General features: G+C 38.0%; 2 protein-coding genes and 1 long non-coding RNA gene across 10 annotated transcripts in view; 1 reads left to right on the top strand and 2 right to left on the bottom strand.

Moving 5' to 3' along the window:
* The window catches only part of FKTN (fukutin), a 96584-nt gene extending 91029 nt beyond the window's left edge, over positions 1–5555 (bottom strand). For all 4 annotated transcript variants that reach the window (XM_088838237.1, XM_088838236.1, XM_088838233.1 and 1 more), the window contains exon 1: positions 5525–5555. The gene's annotated coding sequence lies outside the window, so the exon portion shown is untranslated. The remainder of the gene's footprint in view (positions 1–5524) is intronic.
* Positions 5556–5586: 31 nt separating this feature from the next.
* Positions 5587–20431, top strand: part of LOC148777476 (uncharacterized) — a 65611-nt gene continuing 50766 nt past the window's right edge. For both annotated transcript variants that reach the window (XR_016037902.1, XR_016037901.1), the window contains exons 1-2: positions 5587–5665; positions 8897–9595. This is a non-coding gene — a long non-coding RNA (uncharacterized LOC148777476). The remainder of the gene's footprint in view (positions 5666–8896; positions 9596–20431) is intronic.
* FSD1L (fibronectin type III and SPRY domain containing 1 like) overlaps positions 13517–20431 on the bottom strand; it is a 60495-nt gene continuing 53580 nt past the window's right edge. For 3 of the 4 annotated variants that reach the window (XM_088838228.1, XM_088838229.1, XM_088838231.1), the window contains one exon: positions 13517–18167. In XM_088838228.1, coding sequence (XP_088694354.1) covers positions 18045–18167 — 123 coding nt within the window. In that variant the 3' untranslated portion in view covers positions 13517–18044. The remainder of the gene's footprint in view (positions 18168–20431) is intronic. The other variant, XM_088838232.1, reaches the window with a different exon arrangement.

Below are 20431 nucleotides of genomic sequence, written 5' to 3'. Positions count from 1 at the left end.
AGCCTCCTACATGAATATAGATAGTCCCTGACTTACGGTTTGACTTATAGTTTGTGACATTACAATGGGGCAAAAGTGACAAGCATTCAGTAGAAACTGTGTCTGAGTTTTCATGTTTTTCCCGCAGCGAGCAATAAGTGCCACAGAATCTCTCATGACGCTGGGCAGTGGCAGTGTGAGACACAATTCCCAACTAACCATGTGATCACAAGATAAACAACTGCCACTTAAGACCACGCTGCTTTTCATTTGTAGTACTCAATAAATTACATGACATATTTAATACTTTATTATGAAATAGGCTTCATATTAGATGATTATGCCCATCTGTGTAGGCTAACATATGTGTCCTCAAGACATTTAAAGTAAGCGAGGCTAGGCTATGATGTTCAGTAGGCTAGGTATATTAAACGTATTTTCAATTTATGATGAGTTTATCAAATTGAGGAAGATCTGTACTCTACTACTAGGCGTTCCTTGAAATACCCGTCTTAGGGACCAAAGTGCAGTCATTTCTACAGTGACACTTTGTGTCACTTTCCCCTGCTTTAAGGACTTTCACAGCTAATTGAGCACTAATCCCCTAAATGAACCCATTGATATCGTGCTTTCTTACCTTGGTGCATTTGTCTAAGCTATTCCTTCTGTGTATAATATTTTTCCCCCTCACCCTGCATCTCTCACTGTCTTTTGAGTAGTTAAGACCATAGGCTCTGAAAACAGACTCAGTTCAGTTCAGTTCATTCGCTCAGTTGTGTCCAACTCTTTGCGATCCCATGAACTGCAGCATGCCAGGCCTCCCTGTCCATCACCAACTCCCGGAGTCCACCCAAACCACATCACTGTCCATTGAGTCAGTGATGCCATCCAACCATCTTATCCTGTGTCATCCCCTTCTCTTCCTGCCCTCAATCTTTCCCAGCATCAGGGTCTTTTCCAGTGAGTCAGCTCTTCACATCAGGTGGCCAAAGTATTGGAGTTCAGCTTCAACATCAGGCCCTCCAATGAACACCCAGGACTGATTTCCTTTAGGATGGACTAGTTGGATCTCCTTGCAGTCCAAGGGAGTCTCAAGAGTCTTCTCCAACACCACAGTTCAAAAGCATCCATTCTTCGGCGCTCAGCTTTCTTTATAGTCCAACTCTGACCTCCATACATGACCACTGGAAAAACCATAGCCTTGACTAGATGGACCTTTGTTGGCTAAGTGATGTCTCTGCTTTTTACTATGCTGTCTAGGTTGGTCGTAACTTTCCTTCCAAGGAGCAAGCGTCTTTTAAATTTCATGGCTGCAAACACCATCCACAGTGATTTTGGAGCCCAGAAAAATAAAGTGAGCCAGAAAACATAAAAGTCACTGTTTCCCCATCTATTTGCCATGAAGTGATGGGACCAGATACTATGTCCAAATCCTGCTCTGCCACTTGGAGCTTAAATATACATATATATATACATATATATATATATATGTTCTTAGGCAGGTTACTTAATCTCTCTGTTAACATTTATCATGTTAGAATTTGTCAAGTTCTAGGTACTCTTCAGTGCTTTACGTATCTTAATCTGACAGAACAGCCCTGTGAATTAAGTAAATTTATAGATCCATATTTTTTAAGATGGAGGCACAGAGAGATTAAGTAACCTATGTCCTTAGGCAGGTTACTTAATCTCTCTGTGCCTCCATCTTTAAAAAAAAAATATGGATCTATAAATTTACTTAATTCACAGGGCTGTTCTGTCAGATTAAGATACGTAAAGCACTGAAGAGTACCTAGAACTTGACAAATTCTAACATGATAAATGCTAGCAATAAAATTAGTAGACAAAAAAACTAGTAGACCTTTAGTCTACTAGTAATTCCCTTTGCTCTCAGATAACTAAAGGTCCCCTCACTTATATCCACACAGTACTTGCAGTTGTACTATTTTTGCAGTCAGTCTTAATCAGTTACAGTTCCTTGAGACAGGAGGCTGTCATGTTTCCATATTCCTCAGTATTCCATATTCTTCCACAGTAGAATTCAAACACATAGATTTAAAAGATTTATGATGGATTTCTGTTATCCCAGAAAAGCTGTGTCCCAGAACAGTACAAAAGTATCTGAGGTAAGTGGTGAACGCAAGCACCAGCAGGTGAAGAGCGACAGCCAGAGTTTATGTCACACAGATCAGTTTGGTCTGTTCCTCATTCATTCTTTTTTTCCATTAAGTTCACAGTTATTAGTGGGTCCTATGTACACCCTACAGACAGCAGGCAACCTAAGAGCTGTTACCTGTTATAAGACTCTATAGCATAAACAATAGACTATGGTTATTGCAAAGGCAGCAGAAAGTTGAGAAACCAAGGATTTCTTTTGACCCAAACATAGTTTACATACATTATTTTCATGGGTCATTTAAGAGCTACCTTAGTAGCATACACACCAGAGTAAGAACAGTGGTTGTCTTTGGGTTGGGAGGACTGTAGGCGTTTTTCTTTTTCCTTTCTATTTATCCTATGTGAATGTTAATTGATTTTATAATGAGAAGGAAAAAAATGACTAAGTTTTCAAAAAAACTTTAAAAAATTCTAATTCTATGGCTCAATTAACAAATACTACAGCCCCTACAAGATCACAAGTTTTCATTATTTTAATATCTCCCAATTTTTGTAGTAACAGAATAGCATTAAACCAAGTTATGTGTAACCGGGTAAAGTCCTTCCCCCAAGAATGCACGTACTTAACTGCTTGTTGCTGCTACTGCTGCTGTTAAGTCGCTTCAGTCGTGTCCGACTCTGTGCGACCCCATAGACGGCAGCCCTCACGGCTCTCCCGTCCCTGGGATTCTCCAGGCAAGAACACTGGAGTGGGTTGCCATTTCCTTCTCCAACTTAACTGCTTAGCTGAGGATATTTGGGTACTGATCTCAGTAAAACTATAAAGCTAACAGACTCAAACACACAACTCAGCATGCATCGTGTACTTAGTACAATATATATATGTGTGAATATATGTACATACATAAAATCTGGATGGATGTTCACCAATATATCAATAATGGTCATTTCTAAATATGGAAATTGGTGTGATTTTTACATTGTTCTTTATACTTTTCTATACTGTCCTGATATTTTTATAATGAACACATATTATTTTCATAAAGAAAATAAAATTATTAATAAAGTAGATAATAAGTAGTAGTAATGGCTTAATCTTTACTACCTAAAAGTATGGTCCTCAGACCAACAAATCAACATCACCTTGGAGCGTGTCAAAAATTCTTAGGTCCTACTGCAGACCCAGCGATTCAGAATCTATATTTAAACTACATTTTAAGACCCTCGGGTGATTCATATGTGCATTAAAATTTGAAAAGCACTGATTTAGACACTATGGCCTTACATACGGGGACAATAGGAACAACATCTGCCTTCTTCATTATACATTCCAGGCATGAAACACAAGTATTTGTCGAATAAATAAACATGTAAATGATATTACTTCTGAATAGACATCAGAATGACAGTGGAAACTGTATCTATCTGAATTATTTATTTTCTGCCAGAGTTCCCAGAAATGGTTGCTTAATATTTACCGTAAATACTGTTATTTTGGTAAAATGTTGACCCCCCGAATGTAATCTTTTTTGAAAAGAAGTCCTTGCTCAGAGATCTATACGTCTCTTTCAATCATTTCTCTAGTGTTCTATCTATGCACACATCCTACAGTGACTCTTTACAATCTCTCCCTCAAAGCAAACTCATTTTCAGGATTTTAACTAACATCTCTAAAGAGAAATCTTGCTATGTAACTTTCTCAAACTCCAGCTGTCTAAATATTTAACTCTATGTCCTACACCTCAAATTTAACCCTTTTATTCTCCATCAACTATCTCCCTGCCCCCTTCAGAAGAGAACAGTTCTCCATCCTTACAGACTCACATTTTACAAGTTTTAGAGAAGAGAGGCCACTAAACCTAACAACATTATTTTACAGAAGAGAATAGGATCTAGAAGAATTAAATGACAGCCCAAGAGGCTAGTTATTGGCAACACAAAACTACAATCTGCACCACCATACTCCCAATACTTTATCACATCCTAGAATTTTGATAGAATTATCATTTTTATCAACAGCATTTAAATTCACTTTTTAGAAACACGGGTTCAAAACATCCATCACCTAGATCCAAGAAATCAAGTCCTGTGGATTGTTGACATTTCTCTCATTCCTTTTTTCTTCCTTTTTAGAACACACTGCACTTTCTTTTCAGTTGAGCTTCTTCAACATGTAGTGCCATCCTCCCCAAATCTTCTATCCTCCAAGAGGCTTATTCCTGTTGCCTCTACTGTTATCTATGGTGCTTAATAGAGATGGTTCTGAATTTCATCCTCAAAGTACAGCCCAATCCCAGACTTCTTTTTCCCCAATTTCTAATGCACTGCTCCATCACTCACTTTTGTATTTGTTCACAGGCTGATGCTTATGCTTTGGAAACCTATCTTCAAAAGTAAAAATAACCTGATATCATCGAGGTTCTCTTTTTAATCCGAGAAACCTGAGGCCCAGAGAGAAGTGACTTCTCTTGTGTTACTTGAGAACTGGTGATGGTGACAAAATCTGAACACAGTTCCCCAGATTCCTATCCAAAGCTTGCGTCAGCTCTCTCTATATGTCAGTCTTTCCCGACACCCCCCGTTGATAATGCAAACAAAAGGCATATGTCAGTGCCATATGAAACTTTATTTACACGGCTAGCAGTGTCCATCCCATTATTAAGCGTCTTATGTACACCCTACAGACACCAGGCAACCTGAGAGCTGTTACCTGTTATAAGACTCTATAGTATAAAGTCCCATTAGGGACGCGACAGTAAACACTCCTCCAATTGATCTGAAAGCTGAACCCAGGGGGAAAGCAAGAGAGAAAGGGATGACTAACTCAAATACCCCTCTCTAGAAAGCCATCGTAGCTCCCCCACGCCACACTCCCTGGCATCAAGGCCCTTCCCAGCTGAGCCCCAGCGTTAGCTCCCGCCACGTTCCTGGCCTTCCCGTCTCTGCACCCGGATATCCCTCCAGCCATTCCCCCAACACGCAGAGCTGCCCAAACCTGGGAGCTCATTTCATGCTTCTACACTTCTACACACTCTGGCCCTACAACCTGCAACGCTCTCCCCCTCCCTCTAGATCCTTTTCCAAACCCCGAGACGGCTCTCACGACCCTACTCAAACGTCACGACCCCAACCGGGTCCTACAAGGGTCTCGATGGAGTCCAAAACCGGTGCTTTCCCGGGAGGAGGACTTCCGTGGCTGAAACGACCAGAAGCGTGGCGGCGCGGGGAGGAGCTCGAGCACACCCTCCCTGAGGTGCCCGTGGACTGCCTTGCTGAGTACTCCCCGCGCCCGCTGTGGCCTGCCTGGGCCGGGGCAGCTGCCCAGAGAGCTGGGGGAATGCCCAATGACGGCAGCCGAGCCACCGACGACACCCTCCTCAGATGTCCGCCCACTCCCGGAGACCAAGCAGCGCCTCTCCCACCTTACCTCAGCCAGCAGCGGCGGCAACTCCGCTTTACGGCACTCACAGCAACTGCTGCAAAAGGGGCCGTCAAGCGCGGAGTCGTGCGCACTGGTCTGGTTGGTGTCTGAGGCGTCAAGCACGTTCGGGAGACTGGCCACCGGCAGGTCTGCGATCCCCCCGCGCTTCCTCCCCGCTGGAAGTTTACTGAACCCGGGAATTTTCTGGTTTGGGGGATTAAGCTACGTAGCCAAGCTGTTTTTTGGGTTTTTTTTGTATAATATCTCTTGCCTAGGTAACTACTACAGCAGCGCACAGAGGCGATCTGAGATTTTAGGAAGTGGTCCAAGAATTGGAGAGGCACCCGCTGAGCTGTGTTCCCCAAAGTGTGGGCTTACCAGATAAAATATAGCACGCCAGTTAGATATGAATTTCAGATAAGCAACGAATAATTTTTTAGTGTGTATGCTCTGCAGAGGGTTTCAGAATAACTCTCCAGATTCTGGTTTCGGTGCCTTCGGGTGAGACAGGGGATGGAGCGGGAAACAGTCATGCTCAGTCGCTAAGCTGTGTAGTCGCTAACTCTGGTAGGACTGTTTGGACCCCATGGATTGTAGCCCGCCAGGCTCCTCTGTCCGTGGGAGTTCTCGCGAAATACTAGAGAACGGTGCCGTTTCCTCCTCCAGGGGATCTTCCCCACCCAGGGGTCAAACCCGTCCGAGCCGTCAGGCGGATCCATTACCACTGATCCACGTAGAAAACAACTCAGTTAATACTGCTCTTGAGGTTGAGGTCCCTGGGAACATCCAAGCTCCAGCGAACTGTTACACTTCTGTTAAATTCTGGAAATACACATTCAGTTCCAGACAGGACTAGCTTTTAACTGTAATCCAGAGAATTACGGTAAAGGAACACATATGAACCAGTTTTGACATAATTTTGAAAACTATAAAGCACTAAACAAGTCACTATAATTTTAAGGTCTACAAAAATTTCTATTATCACCCCATGGTGAAAACTGAAAATACTCTCCTCATATATCTGAGTAGTTTGCTAAACTTTTTAATTTTGAAATCAGCATTTTATAATAGTAGTAGTGCTGGTATATGTAACAATTTATTGTACTAATACCTAATACTGTATATACATTTTCTTAAACCCTGAATTATTTTTAGTGGGTTAACTTGGTTTCCAACTTGATGCATGATATATACATTTTTGTGCCTTCCAGAAGAATGCCACTATTATGAGTGCTCAATACTGCATCTGAACTGTTTTTTGGAGAAGTATAAAAGTCTTTTTCTCTCTCACTTCCAGGGTTATGTTCCTTATCAGTTTCTTAACTTTTCGTTGAAGTTTTCTGTGTACATACAGGTTTATTTTGTATGTAACCAGACAATACCAGTACTGAACCCCAGTTCCATTACTTGCTGCTCAAAAGGCCAGTACTCGAGGCGAGTGTTGGTGGAAAAGGAAAATGTGCTTTACTCAGGAGGCCCGCAACCTGGGAAGATGGTGGACTGCTGTCCTAAGGCTATCTCCAAGTTGCTAGTTAGGAGACAGATACTGTAAAGGCAGTGTGAGGGAGGGAGCAGGGTGCGTGACCAGCTTGTGTGTAGTTCTTGGATTGGTTGGCATCAGGTGAAGTTTCCAGCATCACCCATCTTCTGTTTTCAATCAGTGTGTGGTCTATGTGCTTATGGTCAGCAGTTTTCATCTGGTGGGGGCTGGCTTCATGTTAAAATAACTTAAGACCTTTATATCTTTCAGGGAAACTGGGAGTTTGATAATTGTGTCTGGTTTATAATCTAAATTGTTGCCAGTTTCCTGGCCCAATTGCTTTTCTCAGTTCAGTCGCTGAGTCGTGTCCAACTCTTTGCCACCCCATGGACTGCAGCATGCCAGGCTTCCCTGTCCATCACCAACTCCTGGAGCTTACTCAGACCCACGTCCATTGAGTCAGTTGCCATCCAACCATCTCACCCGCTGTCGTCCCCTTTTCCTACCGCCTTCAATCTTCCCCAGCATCAGGGTCTTTTCGAATGAGTCAGTTCTTCCCATCTTTGTTTTCTACATTTTCCAATGTCCTAATCATTAACTGTTGAGCCAGCCTTTTGAGAATCACTGGGAGACTAAAGCTTTTCTACAAACAAGAGGCAGGTGGAGGACATGGTGGGGTGGGGGTGGGGGTGTTGTCTGTCACAGGGAAGGTCCCCTGAGTCCTGCTTGGTTACAGTCCCCTTTTCTTTGACACTCAGTTCTGAAATGGGGAACAAGAAATAAGGTTTGGGATAAAGAGATTAATTATAAAATCACCAGAGGAACTGTTTTAGGGGACTCAAGTTTTACACAGAGCCCTCTTATTACTTGGACTAGTAGTTTAAAAAGTTTGTAACACTCAAAGGAACTTACCAAAGATTCATGGGATCGCTGGATACAGGTGTTCACCTAAAGGACTGAAGATGGTAAATTTTGAGCATCAAAATGAATAACTGCTATTAATTGAAATACAGAAAATACATAAAAATTCTTGACTTCATGGTTCCTAACAAGTGAAACTCATTAGTCAAGACTGAAGACTGCCAGGGCATGAACTCACTACCCTGAAACTTGATAAAATCATTGAGCATTTATCCTTTCTTATTAGAACAGGATTTCAGTGTAATTAAAATGCTAATGAGAATTCCAACTAATAAAGAATGAATGATAGAACAATCATTGCTGCTCCCAGTGAAGTAAGCACCACCACCCTCATCAGCAGAGGCTAAAATTAAGTTGAAATGTTGATGGGGAATTTCTTAATAGCTGGATTAGGCTGGAACCCCCTGATCAATCTTAACTCTGGGACAACGTCACACCCTGCACTTTCAGATGTGATACAACAGAAAGTACACAGCACTACCTGTGAAAGAGTCTTGCCTAAAAGTTGAACCCACATTTAACCATAACTCTCAATTTAACAGAGGCTATAGAGAATCGCTCAGAATGTGGGACATTCTATAAGACAAATGCCCCAGTTTCTTCATCAATGGCATTTAAAAGGTGGTGGAGGGAACTAATGCAAAATCAGACTTAAGATACATATGCCCAAATGCAATGTATGGACCTTGTCTGGACCCTGATTTAAAAAAAGCAACCATAAAAAACACATTCTTGAGACAACTGAAATTTTAATGCAGACTGAGCCATTAGATGATACTAACGGATTGCTGTTAATTTTGCTAAGAATGTTAATAGAATGTGGCTGTGTCATCATCATTGATGTATACTGCAGTACTTATGGGTGAAATTTTTTAGAACTTAAAAATGACAAATATGGCAAAATGTTAACAGTTGATAAATCTAGATGATGAGCATAAATGTGTTCATTATAAATAGCCTCTCTACTCTTCTACCAGGTGGCTCAGTGGTAAATAATCTGCCTGCCAATGCAGGGGATGCGGATTCAATCTTTGGGTCTGGTCTGGAAGTTCCCCTGAAGAAGGAAATGCCAACCGATTCCAGTATTCTTGCCTGGAAAATTCCATGGACAGAGGAGCCTGGCGGGTTAATCTACTGGGTTGTAAAGAGTCAGACACATGTATACATGCATGTTTGAAAATTCTCATAATAAACAAGAAAAGAGGAAAGTTATCAGGTTCATAAATGTAAAGTGCATAAAAAGTCTTGTTCCATGTAAAGCTTAACAGAGAATTACATTAGTCAATCACTTTTTTTAGCCACGCCTCAGGCATTCAGGAGACCTGATTCTCTGACCAGGGATCTAAGCTATGTCCACTGCAGTGAAGCACAAAGTCCTAACCACTGGACTTGCAGGGAATTCCCAACACTGGCCAATCTTTTGATTTAAACTATGGTCTTTTTAAATGTGGACCGACTAGCTTTTCTTACATACACCAGAGACATAATGGATCATCTATAGTTTCTGGTATGTTTCTTTAAAGTGGACCAGGAACTTAAAGATAGAAGTGAAGGAATCTCAATTCAGAGTCCTAGATTTGTATTTTTTTTTTGCAATCCTCTGTAATTTACAATTATCTTGGATACAACTCGTCAGCAACTTGATCTTCATCACTGAAGTTCCCCCCACCTTCCTTGTAAGTAACTTTTCATACTTGAATTCCATTGGTTTATGTAATATTTAAATTATAAAATTACAATGCCATTGGCACAACTAAGTTGGGGAACAAACAGCTAACTCGAGGTATACATACCATTCAACTGGCAGAAGCAGTGCTTCTCCAGTATAACAGAGGGGAGCCCAGCTGTGAGCCTTCAACTCACTGTGAATCACAGTCAGTATACTTGAACCTGGTTAGCCAGTCCAGTTAGAGGAGAGATACAAGGATTGGTAAAAACAGTCCCTATTATTAGCAGATATCCATCTTTTAAAAATCATTCAGATGCAGTAGCACATACAAATCCTGGCCCACTCTTAACACGGTGGGGTCTGGGGCAAAAGGGTAGAAATGGAGGCCAATCTCAATTTAAGTGTCTAAATACGTAAGAGTCGATCATATACACATAACATATAGACTTCTATCTTGATAAATATTCTCAAGGAACAGAAATCTAGGTTCAAGATTGAATTCTCAGACATGTGCTGGAAAGCAACAACAGAACCAGGTCAGTCTGTTCTCCCTCAAGTCCCCTGGGGCTGTTTCCTGTTAGCCTCTAGCTGTAGCTTGCCCAAGGGTCCTGGTAGCATGAAGGTGGACACCCCAGTCTGCCCATCCAAACTCCTGAACGGCCTCCCCTTGAGTCTAGCGGTATATGTCTGTAGTGCAGAATGTCTTCAGGATGGACTGGGGGAGAGGCCCGCATGTGTTATGGAAGCCAGCTTTGGGCTGGTGGGACGGGGGATTATGGGATCCCGGCTGTCGAGTTCACAGTGGGTAGTGGAACACAGACTAGGAGTGGACACAATTCCTCACCAGCTTCACTTGTTCATTCTGTGGAAATCTCAGCCTGAGACTGAGCATCAGGGCAGGGACCCCTTCTTGCCCAAGGCTGTGTACATGCCCATCCCTATGGTATCGTGCGATATATACTGTTGGGCTGGCTTTTTTCCATTTCATGGTACCATGAAAACCCTCACATTAACAACAGTATCAACTGTGTAGGGTTACCTGGAGGCACTATCTAATCCCATGACCTTGTGCAAAACGGGCACAAACATACTACTAGTACCAGGCAGTGTAAAGGTAAAATGAGGTGTAATAAGGGACAGCTGGACAAAAAAGTGGAATGTACACTCTGAGTTCTTGTCCCAGAGATCCAGTCAGGCACATTAGGACTGGTATATCAAGGAAAAGTTTCTCTAATTGAGGACGCCAATTCCAAAAATGGTCTAGATAACATTTTGGGAGGGGGGCATGCAGAATATATCTACACAAGTATACAACTTGTGCAGCAACATAGGAAAGGGAAGCCTTCAGAACCATGGTAGTGCACTGTTAACAGTTAGGTTGTTTGTGTTTTGCTATCATAATGCTGCAATGTGTGTGTGTGCACGCATGCTGACTTCACTCATGTCCAACTCTCTGTCACCTCATGAACCTTAGCCTGCCAGGTTCCTCCGTTCATGGGATTCTCCAAGCAAGAATACCAGAGTGGGTTTCCATGCCCTCCTCCAGGGGATCTTCCTGACCCAGGGATTGAACCTGCATCTCTTAAGTCTCCTGCATTGGCAGGCAGATTCTTTACCACTAGCAACATTATTTGTGACTGTAGTTGTAACAGAAATACCTAAAAATGGAATTAAACTTTTCAAGTGAAAGTGAAGTAGCTCAGTTGCGTCTGACTCTTTGCAACCCCATGGACTGTAGTCTGCCAGACTCTTCCATCCATGGGATTTTCCAGGCAAGAATCCTGGAGTGGGTTGCCATTTCCTTCTCCAAGGGACCTTCCCAACCCAGGGATCAAACCCAGGTCTCCTGCATTTCAGGCAGACTCCTTACCATTGCAGAAAGACTCCTTATATATGTATTTAATACCTTGATATTACTTGTTCTCCACAAATGTTGCACCCATTCACACTCCATCTTCTGTATGAAGGTATTGTTTTCTCAGTATCTTTGTCACACTCTTCTCCCTGTGACTCAAAACTATCTAGTATCTCTTCATTCTTCTCTTGGTAAAAATGATCTTAGTTACAAGAGCTCCAGCCTTGTCTGGTCGTTGACTGGTTTTCTTTTATCTCCCAAACTGGTTTCAAGTTAAATATAAATTTTAAAAACTCTTAGCTTCTGATTCTGTCTTAGCTACCAAAATGTAATTCAAGATGTGACAACTTCCAAAGACAGAAACTAAGTTCCTGGTTTATATGATAGTTACTCACAGCATCTATAGCTGCACTGTACAAGCAGCAGCTATTAATACTAGCAAGATGTGGCTCTTAATACATTTCAGTTACAATGAAAATTTTAGTTCCCTAGTTGAACTAGCTATACACATTTAAAGTGCTCAACAGCTGGCTGTGGCTAGTGGCTTACTGTGTTGGACAGCCCAGGTTACAGAATATCCCATCATCGCAAACAACTGCATTGAATAGCAGTACTCTAAAATAAAAAAAGTTTTGGAGGCAAAATTCCTAACGGTTTTTTTATCTCTCACACTCAACAGCACACTGTAGATATTTAATAAGAGTGGATAAAATGCAAGAACTGAAGCAAAAGAAAGCAAGAAAAAAAGTTTAATTTTTAGATGAGATATTCCAGGTGCTTTTTTAAGAATTTGGTTATTCTATACAGAACATACAGTCATTTCAACATACAAGTTACTCTACCTTGAATACTCTATTTTGAAATTTCAAAAACCATTTTAAAAGCTTTGTCTTGTTTCCAAAAAAAATGAGGCAAAATGCTTATTATAAAACACTAGTTTTCAGCACTGCGTACATTGTAAGTAGTTCATTAATGTTCTTTAACTTAAACGTTAAACCTGAGGAATTAGAATTTTTATTATCAGAACTGCATAGCAAAATCATGTCCAGATGATAGAAAAACCAAATAATCTGTGTATCAAGATAATTTGTAAGCCACTTAATTCAGTTTAAAGCAAAAAGTTATGTTAGGAGAGATAATAAATGATATCCAGGTTAACAGTTTTGAAATGCGTCAATGTATTTTTAAAAATGATAATGCAACAAAAGTTATCAAATGTTTTAAATGGTCACATACACCTTATATCATCTATCCAATGACAACAAACTGTTGAACCATTCCAAAGCTGGTATTTTGCAAAGAATTATTTAGGCCAAATTCAGTCTTTGTATGTGGCATTGAGCAGTCATGAAAGTACAAATGCCTGGATGGAAACACAGCTTAAATCATTTATTTATGCTACTATTCTACTCTGACACACGTTAATGCTATGGGAGAACTTTTAGAGTTCTAGAAGTCTTGATATAGAGTACACCTTGATGAGAAAATACAAAAAGGCCACAAGTCATGCATAAACTAAAAACATTAAAGGATATTTTAATCAGGCTTAAAAAAAAAAGTCAGGTTTCATGTCCTGGTGATACCACTTTAAGCACATGCTTTATCAAAGTAAATGGCATCTAGAGGTATCCAAACACAAGTCCATTACTAACTAAAAGTAATACTTCACATTTACATAGCATTTTACTGTGGTTGAATCTATTTCATATACTCCATTTCATTTTATTCCTCACAACAGCCCTGTGAGGTAGGCTGAACAAGTTACACTGTTGTAAAGGCAAGTTACATTGCCTTTGTGTAAGGCAATGGAAGCCCAAAGATGATAAGTGATTATGTAGAGATCACAGATACAGTATACGGTAGAGCTAAGGTGATTAATTTTAAATACTTTAATTAAGCCAAAATATTTGTTATATCTAGAAAATTTAAAGACTAGTAGTTTTTAATACAAATCATTTCAAAACTTTAGCTATTATATATCTTAATGTATGAATTAGTTATAAATTTGATTTTAAAGAGTCTCCCCTAAAAGGTAAATTAGACGCAATGCTTTGGTATCTTAGAGATTTTGGAAATGTTAAAAAAAAAAAAAAGCATTCTCATAACCCTTAAGCTCTCCAAAAAGTTCTAACACTAACAAAAATATCTTTTACCAAACACTTATAATAAACCTAAGCAGCTCCAAGGCAAAGCAAATACATTCACCTACGGGCTGTCCTACATACTGTGAAATCTACATGTTCATTCCCAAGAACCAACTTATATTGATTGGGTACCATTAAGAAAATATACCAATTTAAACTAACACAGCTCAAATGATTACAAATCAAAAGTCAGTACCTTATACTGACTCAGAAATAACAAATACTGTTTTAACTTGAATGTGAGTAGTCAGAGGAAAAGTACTATGGTAATCTTTGACATTTAATTAGTCAACACTAACCTTTCTATGGCATACCCAACAATATATTTTCAACAAAAACATACACCAAGTGTGATCCAGTTAACCTCCAAATTACTCAAAAAGCTTATTTACATTAATCAAATATTCCAGGTAACAAAGCTATCATATGTGACATCAGCATCACAAGTATGTGCGTGATATGAATACTGTAAGATACACACAAAACTAAAACTATACTGACCACGAGGTAATCTTTCTGCAATGATTAAGGAAAATTCACGATCACTTACAAATGCTCCAGCCCTGGCATTATGAAATACAAATTTAAAATAACAAATAACTTTATGGTTATTTGGATGCCAAGTAAATTTATGCTGACCATTCACGTCCCTAAAATAATATATTCAGTGTAAAAATAAAATCAAGAAAGAAACTTTTTCAGAAACATCTTACATGACTACATATAGGTGAACCATTTTACATGCAGTTAATTATAATTTTTTATAAACTCTTAACATTTACTTTTTAAAATGTATGACTGATTAGCAAAAACATTGTTTTTAAGATGCAAACTTTGTCATACCTCTCAAAAGCAGCAAAAGTACTGTATGCACAGAAAACCAAACTTCACAAAGTTAGGAAATCTGAACAGAAAGTATGACTGCCATCCCAGACTTAAACATTTGTTACATGAATTAACCAATGAATGAATACTGATCTTACAAACATGGAGTTTTCTCCAAAAGAATTATCATGATGATTTTTAAATACAGTCCTTAGTCTGTTTAGCTCAGATTCACGTATTTTATGGAAGTCTACACTGTCCCTTCTAAAATGAATACTTTGAAATAATCATTTTTCATATATCCTTTTCCAATTTTCCCCATGTTTCCAAAAGACACTAAGTAACTTAATAATTTTATGTGATTTAAAGTATATGTAGGAACACTAATCATTCTGGGTAAGTCATGAAATAAGAGTATCTTAGCCTAACTAAATCATTTTATTCTTTATATCAGAGGATCAGCACAAAAATTCAAATTATACATAATACTGCACGTACTTTAATTTCATAAGTGAGCAAATAAAACCAAGCCAGTATGTCTCTTCAGATGACAATATGGGGGAAAATGATTGCAGAACAAATTCAGTGAAGTCCAGCTGTACAGCAGCAGTTCATGGTTTGTCAAAATAGTACAGATGCCATCAGTTAAATCCCTGTACAGACAGGCACACCTTTAATACTTTCAAATTGTCTACCTACACCTGGAACATTCAAAGAATTACTGTATATTAAATTTCTATGTGCATTTAGTTAGTAAATATTTGGTATGTACATATTTACGAAAAGTTAAAGATGTATGTGACACAGTCAGTCCGAAGAGTCAAAATGAAATGTAAAAAAATTCTTTTTTCTAAAGTGCTTAAGGCAACTCCTTCATTTTTTATCCAGTTTACTACAACTGGTTTGAGATTCAAAAAGGCAATACTAAGTGTATATTTTTATAAAACATAATTTTTTACACCTGTGGTATATCCACTACCATTAACCTCTCATGCATTTCTTTTGTAGAAAGCAATCATGTTTAACCTGTCAAAACAAAGAGTAAAAAAAAAAAAATTTTTTAAGAGTATACCAACTTTTCATGTCTTCAATTGAGCAAAAAATCTCAATATTTTTAAATTCCAATGTTAATGAGAATGTTAAATATTGTGTCAAGTTAACAGTTACCTTAATTTGAGACTATGTAAATAGGCACTATAGTTGATTATTTTCTAGTTTGAAAATGAGAGTGACAAACTTCCTCCAATTCAACTTAACACAGATAAATGAATTAAAATAAAAGCCCACACATTTTGTTTTTGTTTTTTTTTTGGGGAGGGGGACCTTTAAGAAGAAGCATAGTAAGAGGGAAACCCCAGACTCTTATTTTGAGGTATAACAGTATTACTCCAAATGAATTTTCCAAATGATACTAGAATATTTTATATGAAGGGTTTCAAATGATGGGATGAGCACACACAAGAATCATATGCACTCCTCCAGCCCCTGACTAGTATTTTCCTTTCCTTATGCCCCTGCAATAGAACTCCTCACCAGTATAACATAATGGTCTCTGGTTTAAATGTCAGTTGACAAAGCATGGGGCATGGAGTGAGAGCATGCTTAAGAGGAAGAAGGCACTTAAAATTAAAAACAGGATATAAATATATAGACATAATACTAAAAGTTTTTATACAAGAACTTCTGGCTTTTTCAGTGTCATTTTTGTTAAAATATACGTGACTGTTCACATAAAGCAGCTCCACCACTAACTTACTGCTTTCAGGTTTAACTCTATGAAAGAGAATTATAACTTCCTGTTTCCTTAGGTCCTGCAATAACCCTGTTGCAGAGAACAGGACATCCAAAAATTTCCTTCAAAATCTCTAGGAAAAACAAAAATCAAAATTATATTTATTTGGAGAATCAAAACGATATCTACTGACAATGTCATACTCTAAACTGCCTTATGGTTTTTAAAATACTATGACTCTCTGGAAAAATGAATACCCAGTTTGAATAAAATTCCTCATTAGATTTGTTTTACAAAGAACAAAACATCCCATCAGTGATATATAAACTTTAAGAGAGAATGAGCTGTTCCTATCCCACAAGTCTTTCTATAGAAAGTAACTCAAATGTATGCAGCAATGGTCACTTCTAGGGAGAAAGGTATCATAAGACAATACACTTAAAATATGAATGGAAGAAAGTCAACGTGAGAAAGTAACAGCTTCAAAAATTAAGGGATATACAAACCCAGACCTCTTGAAAATGCTCAAGGAATTCTTAAATACGGTAATGACAACTTTCAATTTGGCTCAAATAACTTGTTACAGATTTTAATCAACTTAAAAATATAAATGCTTTGCTCAATAATCATGGTGTTATTCAAATGGTTTAACACATCTTCCCTACGTATGGTAAAGACCACTCTATGTTGATTTTTGGAAGAATTATGACCCTTTAGAAAGCAAATGAAGTAGCAAAAAGACTTGAGAGAAAAATAACCTCTGAATAGGTATGTCTGAAAAATTCATGTGCCAAATAAGTCAGAGATACACAGTTTTTTTCAACACTCTTGTTTTTAACCATTCCATCTTATTAAAAAGCAGATATTGATGACTTCAGTAAAGAATAGTTTTAGGCACCTCCCTTTATAACCTATTCCTTACAGATAAAACATGAATAGGTAGCTGTTTCTACTTTCTATATAGCTTTAATGATCTTTCACCTTACTAAAAATGTTAAAAATAAGCATAATTATCAGTTATTACACCAAATTCAAGTGGGAATTTTATCAAAACTATTAAAGTTTCTATTAAACTAGACAAAAAAAAACAGAAAATATAAAGCTTTAAAAAAATCTTACCCATCATTCAAAATAATGGAAAGAAGTCTAATTAAACAAGGTAATGTATAAAGAATATCCCTTTGCAGCATGTAAGAAACTGAAATTTGGGCAATTTAAAGCTATTATATCTAGAAACACTTCCTATCTACTCTCTATTTTGAGTTAGAACTGTGAGAGAAATATCGCAATTTTTGGAAAGAAGAAAATGATATACAATCTAGTTGAAAAACAAAAGACAATAATTTAGCAAACCTCAAGTTATTTATAAAAGGGGAAAAATAAACTACTGTAAGAAAACCTTTCTAGCATGCCCAATCAATTTTTTCAGTTTTTAGAAAACCATGGAAGACTGTACAGTTTTAAAGCTTCAGTGTAAGAATTAAATAATAGGTAGTGATGACATTTAAAAAAGGGAACGTATAGAGGAAAGAAGATTTAAATGCTTTTCCCTCAGGTCCTAGGGCTACCATATATAACTAAACATTTTAGAATAGTCAAAGTAATCCAAGAAACACAAAAATAAGTTTCTATGTAACTACTTAAACACTGCCTTTTTTTCCCATTTACTCTTCAAAACATCAGTTTCTTGCTAGATGTCTGCTTGCTTCTCGGATACCCCACAGCAGGCTCCTGTGAACGCTTCCTACTAGATACCTGATGCGAACAGGTTCCAGACCTTAGAGCAGAAGGTAGCAAACCTGACTTCCACCACTTGTAAACTGCTGCGATTAGTAACTGCACAGAAAAGGCCACCCAATCAAAAAGGAGTGGGGGAAGATAAACATATTCTGAGTAGGCATTACTGAGTAATATTGTTTAAGCTGCTAGTGGAGCCAGTCATTCCATTTTCATTTTTCTGAAGTGTCCTCACAGCACTTGGAACCTGCATCCCAGTACTTAAAGAAAGTCCACCACACCAAACCTAAGAAAGGACAGAAACAAAGCTGCAGTCAGACTTCAAACCAAGTGAAAACTTAAAGGATCCTGACATTTTTCCATCTGAAAGGCAAAAATAAGTGAACACAAGTGAACATCATCAAATTCCAAACTGAAAACCTTCGTATGTGAACTGCGGGGATGTAGAAAGGCTAACTCAAGGTCTTTTAGAACTATATTGGCCAAAGGACGTCTTATGACAGCAGAACCCACTGGAGCTACACACGAGAGGGAAATAAGGGCTATAGAAATTTAGAGACTAAATTGGATTAATTTAGCCAAAAGATACTATTATTACTGATACTAAAGTTCATGACCAAGAGAAGTACACAAGACTCACCTTTCTTAACCCAATTACTGCCTTAGATCTTGATAATTGGTTGTGGCCTGAAACTATAGGAATCTAACACCCCTCTGTTAACAGAGCAATCCCATTAGTTTCTTCCCTAACTTGTTAACAATAGGAACCCTTTTATAATTCTCTAAGATAATCTGAGAAAAACACAAATGGCAATATCCAAATACACTTGCCATATTCTATTATCATAAATGTGAATGAGTTTTTGAAAGATAAAACTGCTTCACTTGTGTTGAACAAAGCAGCTATGATTCAGTAAAGTAAATGATAACTGATAAGGAATAGTCAAGAGAATTAAAATGTGAAAATATGAATAATTTAACTATCATCAATTGCCACGTATGTGGCAGACAAGCTTAAATTAAAGCAAGGGAGATTCTAGAAATTTTTTATGTATTCCCACCTTCAACTATATCCTAAGTATTCAATATTTACTCAGTAACTATAGTATAGTTACGAAGAATTTGCAGACTGTGAAATGCATGGCTATATAATTAACATTCCAAAATTTTAAAATTTAAGGTTCAGTTAAATATTAGTTATGTAGTTATTAGTTATTTTAACTCTTCAAATACAAGAAAATACGGTACAAATGAACCTATCTATGAAACAGAAACAGAGTCACAGATACAGAGAACAGACTCGTGGCTTCCAAGGGGGGATGTGGTTAGGGAGGGGGTAGACTGGGAGTCTGGGGTTAACAGATGCAAACACTTACATAGAGAATAAACAACAAGATCCTACACTATAGACAGGGGACTATATCCAATATCCTGGGCTAACCATAATGGAAAAGAACACAAAAGAGTGTATAGAGGAATTCCCTGGTGGTCCAGCGGGTAGGACTCAGCGCTTTCACTGGCAGAGCCCAGATGCAACCCCTGGCCAGGGAACTAAGATCTCACAAACTGCTTGGCCAAGAAAAAAAAAAAGTGTGTGTACACCTGAGTCACTGTGTTGTACAGAAGAAATTAATACAACATTGTAAATCAACTGTATTTCAATAAAAAATAAATTTTAGAAATACAAAAGCAACTCTGATTATGAAACTATTTTATTGAAAATTAAGTGATTTACATAAATATTTACTCAAAATATCTAGCACAAAAGTAGAAGAGCAGATCAATGGAGAAAGATTAGTCTTTTTCAGAAAGTGGCACTGGAACATGTGGATATCCATATGCAAAAAAACAGATCTTAAACTATACTCTGTATCACGTATAAAAATTAACTCAAAATGGATCCAAGACCTAAATGTAAAACTTTTTAATTATAAAGCTATAAGAAAAAACAAAAGAAAATATCTCTGTGACCTTGAGCTGGGCAAAGCATGACATTAGCAAGAATATTTATAGAAGTTCTATTTGTAAATGTCTCCCATGGGAAAGCACTCAAGTAGTCAACTAAATTGGAATGTGTAAATAAATCCTGATATAGTCATACAATGAAAAAATATACATATACATATAAAACTATGTGACCTACCACACCATGGAACAACATGCATAAATCTCACAAACGTATGTTGAGCCCAATAGATATTGTACGATTCCATTTATACAAAGTTAAAAAGGAGGCAAATGAATTTATGGTATTAAAACTCAAGACAGTAATCACTTTGGAGATTTGGCCATTAGAGGCTGGAAATGGGTACAATGTTCCACTTCCTGACCAAGATGATGGTTACAAAAGTGAGTGCATCCTATGAAAACATTGATCAAACTACATGCTTATGATTTGCAGACTTTTATGTCTTAACATGTACTTCAGTAAAATATACCAAAAACATACAATCACAGACTTAGGAGAGATAGATTGGGGAAAGGAAGAGGAATATAAGAAAAAAATTAGATATTGTTTCCCCAAATAGATAGCATAGATATTCTCCTTAA

This window comes from Moschus berezovskii, chromosome 7 (genome assembly GCF_049115385.1).
Source record: "Moschus berezovskii isolate FMDL1 chromosome 7, NW_MosBer_1.0, whole genome shotgun sequence".
Taxonomy (NCBI): Eukaryota; Metazoa; Chordata; class Mammalia; order Artiodactyla; family Moschidae; genus Moschus; species Moschus berezovskii.
The sequence above is the reverse complement of the archived record's forward strand: the minus strand, read 5'-3'. Positions and strand labels throughout refer to the sequence as shown.